Source organism: Arachis duranensis, chromosome 1, assembly GCF_000817695.3.
Source record: "Arachis duranensis cultivar V14167 chromosome 1, aradu.V14167.gnm2.J7QH, whole genome shotgun sequence".
NCBI classification, from domain to species: domain Eukaryota; kingdom Viridiplantae; phylum Streptophyta; class Magnoliopsida; order Fabales; family Fabaceae; genus Arachis; species Arachis duranensis.
Window position 1 is genome coordinate 85,115,391 of NC_029772.3, and position 16,581 is coordinate 85,131,971.

A 16,581-nucleotide genomic window follows, 5' to 3' on the forward strand; every position below is an offset into this window, starting at 1 on the left:
GATTTAGGGTTTATGGTTTAGGGTTTAGGGTTTAGGGTTTATGGTTTATGGTTTAAGGATTAAGGTTTAGGGTTTTGGGTTTATGGTTTAGGGTTTAGGTTGTATGGTTTATGGTTTATGGTTTATGGTTTATGGTTAAGGGTTTTGTGTTTGGGGTTTATGGATTATGGATTTGGGTTTATGATTTAGGGTTCAAGGTTTAGGGTTTTGGCTTTACGGTTTAGGGTTTAAGTTTTATGGTTTATGATTTATGGTTTATGTTTTGGGGTTTAGGTTTAGGGTTTATTGTTTGGGGTTTAGAGTTTTGGGTTTGGTATTTGTGGGTTGCGGTTTAGGGTTTAGGGTTTAGGGTTTATGGATTAGTGTATAGGGCTTTGGGTTTTGGGTTTAGGGTATAGGGTTCATGGTTTAAAGTTTTGGGTTTAAGGTTTTGGGCTGAGGGTTTAGGATTTAGGGTTTAGGATTTTTGGTTTATGGTTTAAGGTTTATGGTTTAGGGTTTAGGATTTTTTGGTTTAGTGTTTACGATTTATGGTTTAAGGATTAGGGTTTAGTGTTTTGGGTTTAGTGTTTAGGTTTTAGGGTTTATGGTTTAGGGTTTATGATTTACGGTTTAGGGTTAGGATTTATGGTTTATGGTTTTTGGTTTATGATTTATGGTTCAGGGTTTAGGGTTTTGGGTTTAGGGTTTAAGTTTTATGGTTTAGTGTTTGTGGTTTATAGTTTATGATTTAGGGTTTAGGGTTTTGGGTTATGGGTTTTGGGTTTAGGGTTTAGGGTTTATGATTTAAAGTTTATGGTTTTGGCTTTTGGCTTTTGGGTTTCGGGTTTAGGGTTTAGTGTTTATCGTTTAAGGTTTACGGTTTAAGGTTTATGGTTTATAGTTTAAGGTTGGGGGTTTATAGTATAGGGTTTGGTGTTTTTGGGTTAGGGTTTAGGGTTTTGAGTTTTGGATTTATGGTTTAAGGTTTAGGGTTTAGGGATTAGGGATTGGTGTTTATGGGTTAGGATTTAGGGTTTAGGATTTGTGTTTTGGGGTTTGGTGTTTGTGTGTTTGGGTTTAAGATTTAGTGTTTGTGGTTTGTGGTTTCGGCTTTATGGTTTAAGGTTTGTGTTTTGGGGTTTAGGGCTTATGGTTAAGAGTTTAGCTTTTATTATTTAGGTTTTAGGGATTGGTGTTTAGGGTTTAATGTTTAGGGTTTATGGTTAATGGTTTAGTTTTTATTATTTAGGATTTAGGCCTTAGGAATTATAGTGTAAGGTGTGGGGTTTGGTGTTTAGGGTTTATGGTTTTGGATTTATGGTTTCGGGTTTAGGGTTTATGGTTTGGGGTTTATGGTTTAGGCCCTAGGATTAATGGTTTAGGGTTTGTGGATTAGGGATTAGGGTTTGTGTTTTAGGGTTTACGGTTTTATGGATTTGGGTTTATGACTTAGGGATCAGGGTTTAGGATTTGGGGTTTAGGGTTTGGTATTTATGGTTTAGGATTTAGTGTTTATGATTTGTGTTTTAGGGTTACATGTTTGTGGTTTAGGGTTTGTAGTTTGTGGTTTAGGGTGTAGGGTTTGGGGTTTGGGGTTTGGGGTTTGGGGTTTAGGGTTTAGGGTTTAGGTTTTATTATTTAGGTTTTAGGGTTTAGGTTTTAGGGTTTACAGTTTATGGTTTATGATTTCGGTTTAATTGTTTAGGGTTTGGGTTTGTGGTTTAGGGTTTGGCTTTATGATTTATGGTTTAGGGTTTAGGTTTTATTGTTTATGGTTTAGGGTTTATGGTTTATAGTTTAGGGTTTATAGTTTATGGTTTAGGGTTTCTGCTTTAGTGTTTAGGGTTTAGGGTTTATGGTTTAGGGTTTAGGGTTTAGGATTTAAGGTTTAGGGTTTATGGTTTATGGTTTAGAGTTTATGGCTTAGGGCTTAGGGTTTGGTGTTTATGGGTTAGGGTTTAAGGTTTAGGATTTATGTTTTTGGATTTGGTGTTTGTGGGTTGGGGTTTAGTATTTAGGGTTTGTGGTTTATGGTTTAAGATTTAGGGTTTAGGGTTTCGGGTGTCGGGTTTTGGGTTTTGGATTAATGGTTTAGGTTTTAGGCTGGGAGGGTTTAGGGTTTATGGTTTGTGGTTTAGTTTTTATTGTTTAGGGTTTAGGCCTTAGGGATTATAGTGTAAGGTTTGGGGTTTAGTGTTTAGGGTTTATGGTTTAGGATTTATGGTTTAGGGTTTAAGTTTTATGGTTTGGTGTTTTGAGGTTAGGCCCTAGGATTAATGGTTTAGGATTTGTGGTTTAGGGATTAGTGTTTGTGTTTTAGGGTTTTGTGTTTGTGGGGTGGTGTTTAGGGTTTAGGATTTTTTGTTTTGGGTTTTGGGTTTTGGGTTCACGGTTTAGGGTTTGGGGATTTACGATTTAGGGTTTGAGATTTAGGGTTTAGGGTTTAGGGTTTAGGTTTTATGGTTTAGGGTTTGGGGTTTATCATTTATGGTTTATGGTTTATGGTTTCTGGTTTAGGGTTTTGGGTTTAGGCTTTAAGGTTTAGTGTTTAGTGTTTGGTGTTTCTGGTTTAGGATTTAGTGTTTAGGGTTTTGGGTTTATGGTTTAGGGTTTCGGGTTTAGAGTTTAGGGTTTCGGGTTTAGAGTTTAGGGTTTAGGGTTTATTGTTTAGGGTTTAGGATTTAGGATTTAGGGTTTAGGGTTTGGTGTTTATGCACTATGGTTTTGGGTTTAGGATTTCTGTTTTAGGGTTTGGTGTTTGTGGGTTGGATTTAGCGTTTAGAGTTTGTGGTTTGTTGTTTAGCGGTTATGGTTTGGGGTTTGGGGTTTAGGCTTTATGGTTTATAGTTTAGGTTTTATGGCTTAGGTTTTAGGGATTGGCATTTATGGTTTATGGTTTATGGTTTAGGTTTTATTGTTTAGGGTTTATGGTTTGCGGTTTAGTGTTTAGGTTTTATGTTTTGTGGTTTAGGTTTTAGGCCTTTGGGATTATGGTGTAAGGTATGGGGTTTAGTGTTTAGGGTTTAGGGTTTAGGGTTTATGGTTTAGGGTTCAGGGTTTAGGGTTTATGGTTTAGGGTTTAGGATTTAGGGTTTTTGTTTAGGGATTAGGGTTTGTGTTTTAGGGTTTTATGTTTGTGGGCGTGGTGTTTAGGGTTTAGAGTTTTAGGTTTTGGGTTTTGGGTTTATGGTTTAGGTTTGTGGGTTTATGGTTTAGGATTTATGATTTAGGGTTTATAGTTTATGGTTTAGGGTTTATGGTTTAGCGTTTAGGTTTTATGGTTTATGGTTTATGGATTTGGGTTTAGGATTTAGGTTTCAGGGTTTAGGGTTTAGGATTAGGGTTTAGGGTTTAGGATTAGGGTTTAGGGTTTAGGGTTTATGGTTTGGGGTTTAGGGTTTATGATTTGGGGTTTTCAGTTTTGGGTTTGTTATTTGTTTGTTAGGGTTAGGGCTTATGGTTTAGGGTTTGTGAATTAGGGTTTAGGTTTTCAATTTTAAGTTTTTGGGTATGTGGTGTTGTGTTTAGGGTTTAGGGTTTGTGATTTTGGGTCTAGGGTTTAGGGTTTATGGTATAGGATTTTTGGTTTAGGGTTTAGGATTTATGGTTTAAGGTTTCGGGTTTATGGTTTTAGGTTTAGGGTTTATGGTTTAGGGTTTTGGGTTTAGGGTTTTGGGCTTAGGGTTTAGAGTTTGTGGTTTATGGTTTAGATTTTATTGTTTAGGTTTTAGGGTTTGGGGTCTAGGGTTTAAGGTTTAGGGTTTATGGCTTATGGTTTAGGCTTTATTGTTTAGGGTTTAGGATTTGGGGTTTAGGGTTTATGGTTTATGGTTTAGGTTTTATTCTTTAGTGTTTAGGATTTGGGGTTTAGGGTTTAGTCTTTATGTTTTGTGGTTTAGTGTTTAGGACTAAGGGATTATGGTATAAGGTATGGGGTTTAGTGATTAGGGTTTATGATTCAGGGATTATGGTTTAGGGGTTTAGGGTTTTGGGTTTATGGTTTAGGATTTAGGGTTTAGGCCTTAGGGTTTATCATTTAGGGTTTGTGGTTTAGGGATTAGGGGTTTGTGTTTTAGGGTTTAGGTTTTATGGCTTAAGAATTAAGGTTTAGGGTTTATGGTTTCGGGTTTAGGGTTTATGGTTTATCGATTAGGGTTTAGGGTTTAGGGTTTATGGTTTATAATTTTGGGTTTATGATTTAAGGTTCAGGGTTTAGGGTTTTGGGTTTAGGGTTTAAGTTTTATGGTTTAGTGTTTGTGGTTTATAGTTTATCGTTTAGTGTTTATGGTTTTGGGTTTTGGGTTTTGGGTTTAGGGTTTATTTTTTATGGTTTATGGTTTAGGGCTTAGGATTCAGGGTTTAGGGTTTAGGGTTTAGGGTTTAGGATTTATGGTTTAGGGTTTAAGGATTAGGGTTTGGTGTTTTCGGGTTAGGGGTTAGGGTTTTGGGTTTATTGGTTGGGGCTTAGGGTTTAGGGTTTAGGGTTTGGTGTTTATGGGTTAGGGTTTAGTGTTTAGGATTTGTGTTTTAGGCTTTGGTGTTTGTGGATTACGGTTTAGGATTTAGGGTTTGTGGTTTATAGTTTATGATTAAGGGTTTAGGGTTTGGGGTTTGGGTTTTAGGGTTTAGGGAATGGTTAGGTTTTATTGTTTAGGTTTTATGGTTTTGGGTTTAGGGTTTAGGGTTTATGGTTTATGGTTTATGGTTTAGTATTTATTGTTTAGGGTTTAGGTCTTAAGGATTATAGTGTAAGGTTTGGGGTTTAGTGTTTAGGGTTTATGGTTTAGGATTTATGGTTTAGGGTTTAGGGTTTATGGTTTGTGTTTTAAGGTTTTGTGTTTGTAGGGTGGTGTTTAGGGTTTAAGGTTTTTTGTTTTGGGTTTTGGGTTTTTGGGTTTAGGATTTAGGGTTTGCGGGTTTACGGTTTAGGTTTTGAGATTTAGGGTTTAGGGTTTAGGGTTTAGATTTTATGGTTTAGAGTTTGGGGTTTATCGTTTATAGTTTATGGTTTATGGTTTCTGGTTTAGGGTTTTGGGTTAAGGATTTAGGGTTTAGGGTTTAGGATTTGGTGTTTCTGGTTTAGGGTTTAGGGTTTAGGGTTTTGGGTTTATGGTTTAGGGTTTAGGATTTAGGGTTTGGTGTTTTTGGGTTAGGGTTTAGGGTTTTGGGTTTTGGGTTTTGGGTTTATGGTTTAGGGTTTAGGGTTTAGGGTTTAGGGTTTAGGGTTTAGGGTTTGGTGCTTATGCATTAGGGTTTAGGGTTTAAGATTTGTGTTTTAGGGTTTGGTGTTTGTGGGTTGGGTTTAGGGTTTAGGGTTTGTGGTTTATGATTTGTGGTTTGTTGTTTAGCGTTTATGGTTTGGGGTTTGGGTTTAGGGTTTAGGGTTTATAGTTTAAATTTTATTGTTTAGGATTTAGGGTTCAGGGTTTAGGGTTTAGGGTTTAGGTTATTTGTTATATGGTTTAGGGTTTAGGCCTTTGGGATTATGGTGTAATGTATGAGGTTTAGTGTTTAGGGTTTAGGGTTTAGGTTTTATGGTTCAGGGTTCAGGGTTTAGGGTTTAGGCCTTAGAGTTAAAGGTTTAGGGTTTTTGGTTTAGGGATTAGGGTTTGTATTTTAGGGTTTTGTGTTTGTGGGGTGGTGTTTAGGGTTTAGGGATTTGGATTTTGGGTTTAGGGTTTAGGGTGTGTGGGTTTATGGTTTATGATTTGTGATTTAGGGTTTATGGTTTATGGTTTAGGGATTTGGGTTTGGAATTTAGGGTTTATGGTTTAAGAATTAGGGTTTAGGGTTTTGGGTTTATGGTTCAGGGTTTAGGTTTTATGGTTTATTGATTTAGGTTTATGATTTAGTGTTCAGGTTTTAGGGTTTTAGGTTTAGGGTTTACAGTTTAGGGTTTAGGTTTTATGGTTTAGGGTTTAGGATTTCTGGTTTGGGGTTTAGGGTTTAGGGTTTACGATTTCGAGTTTAGGGTTTTGGGTTTGTTATTTATCTGTTGGGGTTTAGGGTTTATGGTTTAGTGTTTGTGAATTAGGGTTTATGGTTTAGGGGTTAGGGATTCTATTTTAGGGTTTAGTGAATGTTGTGTTGTGTTTAGGGTTTAGGGTTTTTGGTTTTGGCGGTATGGTTTAGGGTTAGAGTATATGGTTTTGGGTTTAGGATTTAGGGTTTATGGTTTTGGGTTTCTGGTTTATGGTTTTAGGTTTTGGGTTTAGGGTTTAGGGTTTAGGGTTTAGGTTTTGGGTTTTGGGTTTAGGGTTTTGGGCTTATGGTTTAGGGTTTGTGGTTTATGGTTTAGATTTTGTTGTTTAGGCTTTAGGTTTTGGGGTTTAGGTTTTATGGTTTAGGTTTTATTGTTTAGGGTTTGGGGTTTAGGGTTTGGGGTTTAGGCTTTATGTTGTGTGGTTTAGTGTTTAGGCCTAATGGATTATGGTGTAAGGTATGGGGTTTAGTGATTAAGGTTTATGATTTAGGGATTATGGTTTAGGGTTTAGGGTTTTGGATTTTTGGTTTAGGATTTAAGGTTTAGGCATATGGTTTATCGTTTAGGGTTGCTGGTTTAGGGATTAGGGGTTTGTGTTTTAGGGTTTTGTGTTTTTGAGGTGGTATTTAGGGTTTAGGGTTTTGGGTTTTAAGTTTAGGGTTTAGGGTTTATGATTTAGGGTTTAGGGTTTAGGGTTTAGGTTTTATTGTTTAGGATTTAGGTTTTATGGTTTATGGTTTATGATTTAGGGTATAGGGTTTTGGGTTTTGGGTTTAGGGTTTATGGCTTAATGATTAGGGTTTAGGGTTTTTGGTTTAGGGTTTAGGATTTAAGGTTTAGGGTTTATTGCTTAATGATTAGTGTTTAGGGTTTTGGGTTTTGGGTTTAGGGTTTATGGCTTAATGATTAGGGTTTAGGGTTTATGGTTTACGGTTTAGGGTCTAAGGTCTAGGGTTTAGTGTTTATGGTTTATGATTTTGGGTTTATGATTTAAGGTTCAGGGTTTAAGGTTTTGGGTTTAGGGTTTATGGTTTTGGGTTTTGGGTTTTTGGTTTAGGGTTTATGGTTTATGGTTTATGGTTTAGGGTTTAGGGTTTGTGGTTTTGGGTTTATGGTTTATGGTTTAGGGTTTATGGTTTAGCTTTTAAGGTTTAAGTATTAGGGTTTGGTGTTTTCGGGTTAGGATTTAGGATCTTGGGTTTTGGGTTTATCGTTTAGGGATTAGGGTTTAGGGTTTATGGTTTTGTGTTTACGGGTTAGGCCCTAGGGTTAATGGTTTAGGGTTTGTGGTTTAGGTATTAGGGTTTGTGGTTTAGGTATTAGGGTTTGTGGGGTGGTGTTTAGGGTTTAGGGGTTTTCGTTTTGGGTTTTCGATTTTGGGTTTAGGGTTTAGTATTTGTCGGTTTACGGTTTAGGGTTTGTGATTTAAGGTTTTGGATTTAGAGTTTAGGTTTTATGGTTTAGGGTTTAGGGTTTATGGTTTGTGGTTTATGGTTTAGGGTTTAGGGTTTTAGGTTAAGGGTTTAGGGTTTATGGTTTATGGTTTCATGATTAGGGTTTAGGGTTTTGGGTTTAAGGTTTATGATTTAGGTTTTTGGTTTAGGGTTTAGTGTTTATGATTTATGGTTTAGGGTTTACGATTTAAGGTTTATGGTTTATGGTTTTGGGTTTATGATTTAGGGTTCAGGGTTTAGGGTTTAGGGTTTAGGTTTTAGGGTTTAGGGTTTATGGTTTTAGTTTTATGATTTAGTGTTTAGGGTTTATGGTTTAGGGTTTAGAGTTTATGGTTTGGGGTTTAGGGTTTAGGCTTTGGTATTTGTGGGTTGGGATTTAGGGTTTAGTCCTTAGGGTTTATGGTTTATGGTTTGTGGATTAGGGTTTAGGGTTTAGGGTTTGTGTTTTAGGGTTTTTTGTTTGTGAAGTTGTGTTTAGTGTTTAGGGTTTTGGGTTTTGGGTTTTGGGTTTTGGGTTTATGGTTTATGGTTTATGGTTTAGGGTTTAGTGTTTAGGGTTTTGGGTTTAGGGTTTATGGTTTATGGTTTAGGGTTTAGGGCTTAGGGTTTATTGTTCAGGGTTTAGGATTTAGGGTTAAGGATTTTGTGTTTATGGGTTAGGGTTTAGTGTTTTGGGTTTTGGGTTTAGGGATTAGGGTTTAGGGTTTAGGGTTTATTGTTTAGGGTTTAGGGTTTGGTGTTTATGGGTTATGCTTTAAGGTTTCGTATTTGTGTTTTAGGGTTTGGTGTTCGTGAGTTGGGGGTTTAGGGTTTACGGTTTGTGGTTTAGGGTTTGTGGGTTAGAGTTTATGGTTTGGGGTTTGTGGTTTTAGGTTTAGGATTATAGTTTAGGTTTTATAGTCTTGGTTTTAGGCTTTGTTGTTTAGGGTTTAGGGTTTAGGGTTTATGGTTTAGGTTTTATTGTTTAGGGTTTAAGGTTTGGGGTTTAGGATTTAGGTTTTATGTTTTGTGGTTTACGGTTTAGGCCTTCGGGATTATGGTGTAAGGCATGGGGTTTAGTGTTTAGGGTTTATGGTTTAGAGTTTAGGGTTTAGGGTTTAGGGTTTAGGGTTTAGGTTTTAGGTTTTAGGTCTTATTGTTTATTGTTTAGGGTTTGTGGTTTAGGGATTAAGGTTTGTGTTTTATGGTTTTGTGTTTGTGAGGTTGTGTTACGGTTTAGGGTTTTGGGTTTTGGGTTTTGGGTTTCTGTGTTTATGGTTTAGGGTTTGTGTTTTAGGGTTTAGGGTTCAGGGTTTAGGTTTAATGGTTTAGGGTTTAGGGTTTATGGTTTATGGTTTGGGGTTTTTTGTTTTGGATTTAGGGTTTATGGTTTAAGGATTAGGGTTTAGGGTTTTGGGTTTATGGTTTAGGGTTTAGGGTTGTATGGTTTACGGTTTAAGGTTTATGGTTAATGGTTTAGGGTTTAGTGTTTGGGGTTTATGGATTATGGATTTGGGTTTATGATTTTGGGTTCAAGGTTTAGGGTTTTGGGTTTACGGTTTACGATTTAGGGTTTAGGTTTTATGGTTTATGTTTTATGGTTTAGGATTTATGGTTTATGTTTTGGGGTTTAGGTTTAGGGTTTATTGTTTAGGGTTTAGAGTTTTGCGTTTGGTATTTGTGGGTTGGGTTTTAGGGTTTAGGGTTTAGGGTTTAGGGTTTAGCATTTTCGATTTATGGTTAATGGTTTTGGGTTTATGATTTATGGTTCAGGGTTTTGGGTTTTGGGATTAGGGTTTAAGTTTTATGATTTTGTGTTTGTGGTTTATGGTTTATGATTTAGGGTTTAGGGTTTTGGGTTATGGGTTTTGGGTTATGGGTTTTGGGTTTAGGGTTTAGGGTTTATGGTTTATAATTTATGGTTTTGGGTTTTGGGTTTTGGGTTTAGGGTTTAGGGTTTAGTGTTTATGGTTTAGGGTTTACGGTTTAGGGTTTATGGTTTATAGTTTAAGGTTAAGGGTTTATAGTTTAGGGATTGGTGTTTTTGGGTTAGGGTTTAGGGTTTTGGGTTTTTGGGTTTATGGTTTAAGGTTTAGGGTTTGTTGTTTAGGGTTTAGGGTTTTGGGTTTGGTGTTTATGGGTTAGGATTTAAGGTTTAGGATTTGTGTTTTAGGGTTTGGTGTTTGTGGGTTAGGGTTTAGGATTTAGTGTTTGTGGTTTGTGGTTTAGGGTTTATGGTTTAAGGTTTGTGATTTGGGGTTTAGGGTGTAGGGTTAAGGGTTTAGGTTTTATTATTTAGGTTTTAAGGTTTGGTGTTTAGGGTTTAGGCTTTAGGGTTTATGGTTTATGGTTTAGTTTTTATTATTTAGGATTTAGGCCTTAGGGATTATATTGTAAGGTGTGGGGTTTGGTGTCTATGGTTTATGGTTTTGGATTTATGGTTTCGGGTTTAGGGTTTATGGTTTGGGGTTTATGGGTTAGGCCCTAGAATTAATGGTTTAGGGTTTGTGGTTTAGGGATTAGGGTTTGTGTTTTAAGGATTTGTGTTTATGGTGTGGTGTTTAGGGCTTAAGGTTTTGTGTTTTGGATTTTGGGTTTTGAATTTAGGGTTTAGGGTTTATGATTTAGGGTTTAGGGTTTAGGGTTTAAATTTATGGTTTATGGTTTATGCTTTAGGGTTGTGGATTTAGGGTTTAGAGTTTATATTTATGGTTTAGGGTTTATGGTTTATGGTTTATGGTTTTGGGTTTAGGATTTATGGTTTATACATTTTGGATTTATGACTTAGGGATCACGGTTTAGGGTTTGGGGTTTAGGGTTTGGTATTTATGGGTTAGGATTTAGTGTTTAGGATTTGTGTTTTAGGGTTAAGGGTTTGCTGTTTAAGGTTTGTAGTTTGTGGTTTAGGGTTTAGGATTTGGGGTTTGGGGTTTGGGTTTTAGGGTTTAAGGTTTAGGTTTTATTATTTAGGTTTTAGGGTTTAGGTTTTAGGGTTTAGGTTTTAGGGTTTACACTTTATGGTTTATGATTTAGTTTTTATTGTTTAGGGTTTAGGTTTGTGGTTTAGGGTTTGGGTTTAGGGTTTATGGTTTAGGGTTTACGTTTTATTTTTTGCGGTTTAGGGTTTTTGGTTTATGGTTTAGGGATTATAGTTTATGGTTTAGGGTTTATGGTTTAGTGTTTAGGGTTTAGGTTTTATGGTTAAGGGTTTAGGGTTTAGGGTTTAAGGTTTAGGGTTTATGGTTTAGGGTTTATGGTTTATGGTTTAGGGTTTGGTGTTTATGGGTTAGGGTTTAGGGTTTAGGATTTATGTTTTTTGATTTGGTGTTTGTGGGTTGGGGTTTAGGAATTAGGGTTTGTGGTTTGTGGTTTAGGATTTAGGGTTTAGGGTTTCGGGTTTTGGGTTTAGGATTAATAGTTTAGGTTTTATAGTTTAGGTTTTAGTGTGGAAGGGTTTAGGGTTTAAGGTTTAGGGTTTATGGTTTATGGTTTAGTTTTTATTATTTAGGGTTTAGGCCTTAGGGATTATAGTGTAAGGTTTGGGGTTTAGTGTTTAGGGTTTATGGTTTAGGATTTATGGTTTAGCATTTAAATTTTATGGTTTGGGGTTTTCGGGTTAGGCCCTAGGATTAAGGGTTTAGGATTTGTGGTATAGGGATTAGTGTTTGTGTTTTAGGGTTTTGTGTTTATGGGGTGGTGTTTAGGGTTTAGGGTTTTTCGTTTTTGGTTTTGGATTTTGGGTTCAGGGTTTAGGGTTTGGGGGTTTACGATTTAGGGTTTGAGATTTAGGGTTTAGGGTCTAGGGTTTAGGTTTTATGGTTTAGGGTTTGGTGTTTATCATTTATAGTTTATGGTTTATGGTTTCTGGTTTAGGGTTTTGGGTTTAGGCTTTAGGGTTTAGTGTTTAGGGTTTGGTGTTTCTGGTTTAGAGTTTAGTGTTTTGGGTTTTGGGTTTCGGGTTTATGGTTTAGGGTTTTGGGTTTAGGGTTTAGGGTTTATTGTTTAGGATTTAGGGTATATGATTTAGGATTTAGGGTTTAGGGTTTGGTGTTTATGTGTTAAGGTTTAGGGTTTATGATTTGTGATTTAGGGTTTGGTGTTTGTGGACTGGATTTAGCGTTCAGGGTTTGTGGTTTGTTGTTTAGCGTTTATGGTTTGGGGTTTAGTGTTTAGGGTTTAGGGTTTATAGTTTAGGTTTTAGGGCTTAGGTTTAGGGTTTAGGATTTATGGTTTAGGGTTTATGGTTTAGGTTTTATTGTTTAGGGTTTATGGTTTCGGGTTTAGGGTTTAGGTTTTATGTTGTGTGGTTTAGGGTTTAGGCCTTTGGGATTATGGTGTAAGGTATGGGGTTTAGTGTTTAGGGTTTAGGGTTTATAGTTTATGGTTTAGGCCTTAGAGTTTATGGTTTAGGGTTTTGGTTTAGGGTTTAGGGTTTGTGTTTTAGGGTTTTGTGTTTGTGGGGTGGTCTTTAGGATTTAGAGATTTGGGTTTTGGGTTTTGGGTTTATGGTTTAGGTTTGTGGGTTTATGGTTTTGGATTTGTGATTTAGGGTTTATAGTTTATGGTTTAGGGTCTAGGATTTTGGGTTTATGGTTTAGCGTTTAGGTTTTATGGTTTATGGTTTATGGATTTGGGTTTATGATTTGGGTTTCAGGGTTTAGGGTTTAGGATTAGGGTTTAGGTTTTAGGGTTTAGGGTTTAGGGTTTATGGTTTGGGGTTTAGGGTTTATGATTTGGGGTTTAGGGTTTTGGGTTTGTTATTTGTTTGTTAGGTTTAGGGCTTATGGTTTAGGGTTTGTGAATTAGGGTTTAGAGTTTAGGGTTTAGGGTTTCAATTTTAAGGTTTTGGGTATGTGGTGTTGTGTTTAGGGTTTAGGGTTTATGGTTTTGGGTCTAGTGTTTAGGGTTTCGGGTATAGGATTCTTGGTTCAGGGTTGAGGGTTTATGGTTTAAGGTTTCGGGTTTATTGTTTTTGGTTTTGGGTTTTGGGTTTAGAGTATATGGTTTGGGGTTTTGGGTTTAGGGTTTTGGGCTTAAGGTTTAGGGTTTGTGGTTTATGGTTTTGATTTTATTGTTTAGGTTTTAGGGTTTGGGGTTTAGGGTTTAAGGTTTAGGGTTTATGGTTTATGGTTTAGGTTTTATTGTTTAGGGTTTAGGATTTGGGATTTAGGGTTTATGGTTTAGGATTTGGGGTTTAGGGTTTGTGGTTTAGGGATTAGGGGTTTGTGTTTTAGGGTTTAGTTTTTATGGCTTAAGAATTTGGGTTTAGGGTTTTGGGATTAGGGTTTAGGGTTTAGGGTTTAGAGTTTAGAGTTTAGGGTTTATCATTTAGGGTTTAGGGTTTAAGGTTTATGGTTTATAATTTTGGGTTTATCATTTGAGGTTCAGGGTTTAGGGTTTAAGTTTTATGGTTTAGTGTTTGTGGTTTATAGTTTATGGTTTAGGGTTTATGGTTTTGGGTTTTGGGTTTTGGGTTTAGGGTTTATGGTTTATGGTTTATGGTTTAGGATTTAGGATTTGGGGTTTATGGTTTAGGGTTTAGGGTTTATGGTTTAGGGTTTAAGGATTTGGGTTTGGTGTTTTCGGGTTAGGGGTTAGGGTTTTTGGTTTTGGGTTTATTGTTTAGGGTTTAGGGTTTAGGGTTTAGGGTTTAGGATTTGTGTAACGGCCTAGCCCCGAAGAAACGGCGCTTTTTTCGGGATCAAACGGAATTTTTATAGAATTTTTAGGAATTTCTATGCATATAAGCACCTCCACTGCACAGGTGCTGCATCATCAAGCTGCTAAGTCCGCATCTTGATTGCACATGACACCTCTCCTAATCTAAGAAGGCACGTCGCGAAGAGTTGCGTTTTTGAGCCACTTCGGGCCTGAATTTCAAAATTCTGATTTCCGTGGTTAGTCTCTATGTGACGAGCCGGTCACGAATTTCGAGAGAAAAATTATATTAATATAATATTCATATATTATTTTTTTATTCTGAATATTATATTATTATCTTCTCTACTGTGATTAATGTTGATCTATGTTTAGTAATATAATAACTGAGCTAGAAATCTACCGGTAACGGATAATACCGGCATTCTTAGATGAACTTAGCACTGCTAATGCTTCATCATATATCTTTTATTCTTATGATTATCCAGTTACTAGTTTCATTTACACTAAGTAACTTAATGTTTATCCATTAGCAGTGTAATTACTTAAGTTCTAATACATCTAGCTTTAGTAATTATCCTTTTCTGAGATATTTTGACTAGTAACTTTTGGATAATCATCATCCAAAAGCCATGGCCTCTCTTGGACAGCTTGGCTATCATTTTTGTTCTTGGAAAAGCTTAGAACACCATGAAAGAAAACCATGAAACTTCCATGAACACCTGAGCTTCTTTCTCCGTTCTTTCTCAAACTGGAACCCCTATCAAAAATCTAATCTTACCAAAGTGTTCACCTCTTCCTCCTCTTCATTTCTATGTCACTTTTCATGGAGTAAATCAAGGTATGAAGGCTGCTCCTCCTCCTTGAAGGTTCGGCCATGGTGGTTCCTTAAGCTAATGATGTTTTCTTCATGTTTTCTCTTAGGATCTCTTATTCAATCACCAAAAGTTCCAAGAAAACGTGATTTCTAGTTACCTTAAGGTGAGGAAAACCTTCTTTTCATCATCATGAAGCTTCAGCCTTCATGGTTCATAAGATTCTAAAGTTTTTGTTGATGTTAAAATACGCGTAAAAGTGCTTCTGGAAGCTTGTTTTTGGTGCAATCTTGGACAGCAGCAAAGGAGGTAAGGTTTGGTAAATTAATCAATGATTGGCTGTGTTCTTGAAGTGTTAAATCAAATCTTGTTGCTTGAGGTTTGATTTTGGGTGTTTGTGTGATGGTTTGATCATGAAATCTTGTTGTTTAATGCTTGAAAATCATGTTTATGACGGTTTTGAAGTGGTTGTTGGTGCTGCTGGAAAACGTGACATTCCAGCCATGAAAATCATGATTTTTGATGCTTATTTGATGTGCATTTAATGGCTGAAAAGTTTCTCTTTGGTTTGATAAAAATCGGGTTCAAATTGGTTTCCGAAATGATTGGAAAAACTAGCTGAAAATAAAGCAGAAATCTGATGAATTTTTGGAAAAATGTTTTTGGTTTTTGGAAGAACATGAAAACGTGTATTCATGGAGTTTTGGGGTCAAAATGCAATTATTAAAAAGTTTGGGGTTGAAAATTAATTAATCAAAAGTTGAGGGGCTAAAGTGCAATTATTAAAAGTTATAGGGGTCAGAGTGCAATTTCCAAGAAGTCCGTGGGTCAAAATGCAATTTTTGAAAGTTAAATAAAATATTATTATTTAATTAATAATAATAAAATATTGATAAAAAGACAGTTTTTCCTAAAAGCCTCAAAAAGGCAGTTTTGAGTCCAGAATTCTCTAATTTCCTTTACTAAACACCTAAGAAGAGGTATAAGAGAAGATATAGAGGTATATGATGTAAAGAAACAAGATTTTGAAACCTGTGTTTATGTTAAAAAGAAAAGGAGTTAAAAGTGATATAGCTGTGTACCTGACCTTACAGAGTAAATAGAGAATTGTAAAATGAGCTTTCTGTGATGTTGTAATGCTTGATTTATGATGATTGCTAAGTGATGAAAAGTATGGTTATATGTGACTTTTGAGCCTTTGGGCAATGCTTGTGAATGTTGTGCGGGGACGCCCGTATTGTGATGTTGCTTCCCAGACAGGCTGCGGTAGTGTAGTACCAGCCCTGCAAGCTGAATGCTTGGTAGAGGCCGGACTCGCATACCTGTAGTATATTGAGATCTGAGCAAATACCAGCCCTGCAAGTCGAGAGCACTTGGTAGAGGGTATGCGGTACTTAATCTGGGATTAAGTTCTGGGAAGGCCCTATCTGACTTGGAGGGTCGGATTGCGTCGGGTGCGGGTCGAAACTGACAAATGAGCTCATTACCTGCAGTAGGGACAGACATGCATCATACTTGTTTGTGCATTATTTATTGCTTATCTTCTTGTGTTCTTGTTCTATTCCTTGTTTGTTTGAGCATAACTGTGTGATTGCATATTAATGTGTGAATGTGCATTTACTTCCTATTTTCTCTCTTGTTCATGTGTTAGTTTATGTTGCTGTTATGTACATATTACTCTACATTTATTTATACTTCTATGACCACAGACATTATAAATGAACTTAACTGTAAACCCCGACCTTACTAAGAACTCCCCAGTTCTTACCCCTTACACCTCTACAGATGGACACATGAGTCCTATTCTACGACATTGATCCACCGTACATCCACGAGGACCCGGTGCGCGGTGAGTATTACATTTACTGTGCGGTACCTCGTATCCGTAATTATGTAGTTCGTGGTAGACCTTTCCAGTACCCTATTAGGACAACATACTTTAATCCTGATGCACTCTATGATTTTCCTTTATCTTGGTTACACCCCGCGCGAACCTGGGATACCTCATCCTGATGAGCAGATGCCACCTCCACCTGACTATCCTCCTCCACCTGAACCTCCTCTACCTGATGAGCCTATACTTGCCCAGCCTATCCATGAGTCACCTCCTGCACCTTTTGTCCTTGATAAGTGGGGTGTTCCTGTGTTGCCACCCGAGCTTGATCCTTTACCTGAGCCGATCGAGCCTCCTGTCTTTGATGAGCAGCAGGGACATGAGTATGATCAGATCATAGAGGCGCCACCTCCTTCTCTCTACTGTATTTTGTTGGGTAGCTATCCTTTTATGGTTCCTGTGGCCAGCAGTAGTTCCTCTGCTATCACTCCGGCAGAAGAAGAGGACGAGGAAGAAGAAGATCCAGAGGAAGATCCTAACTTCATAGTTATCTCCTCTGACAGCAATGACGATGAGCCAGGCGAGGCGCCAGCAAGCGAGCATCACCATTCGCCCGGTGGTTTTCCGTGAGATACTCTGGACCAGGATTGAGGAGATTTTTTTGAGACGCCTAGTCTAACTTCAGTACATTAGAGTGTCTCCCTCACTTTTGTTAGCATGATTAGAGGGAATAGGCTTATCATAGAGTTAGGCTAGCCTGGGTGCCAGCTTAGGGGCTTTTGGTCAGGCCAGGTCCTGGGGCGTCTTATGTACATATATGTACATACTATATGAGTCACTGACTTAGGGGTGCTGTACTATAGCTATATGCTTATA

At 37.2% G+C, this 16,581-nt stretch overlaps 1 protein-coding gene across 1 annotated transcript; it reads left to right on the forward strand.

Moving 5' to 3' along the window:
• The first annotated feature begins 15,828 nt into the window (after positions 1-15,828).
• On the forward strand, positions 15,829-16,335 carry LOC107472497 (leucine-rich repeat extensin-like protein 3). The gene has a single exon (XM_016092021.1). The coding sequence runs from the start codon at positions 15,829-15,831 to the stop codon at positions 16,333-16,335; it is 507 nt and encodes a 168-aa protein (XP_015947507.1).
• The last annotated feature ends 246 nt before the right edge of the window (positions 16,336-16,581 follow it).

Coding starts and splice junctions, on each gene's coding strand:
- LOC107472497 (XM_016092021.1), top strand. CDS start 15,829: ATGATTTTCCTTTATCTTGGTTACACCCCGCGCGAACCTGGGATACCT.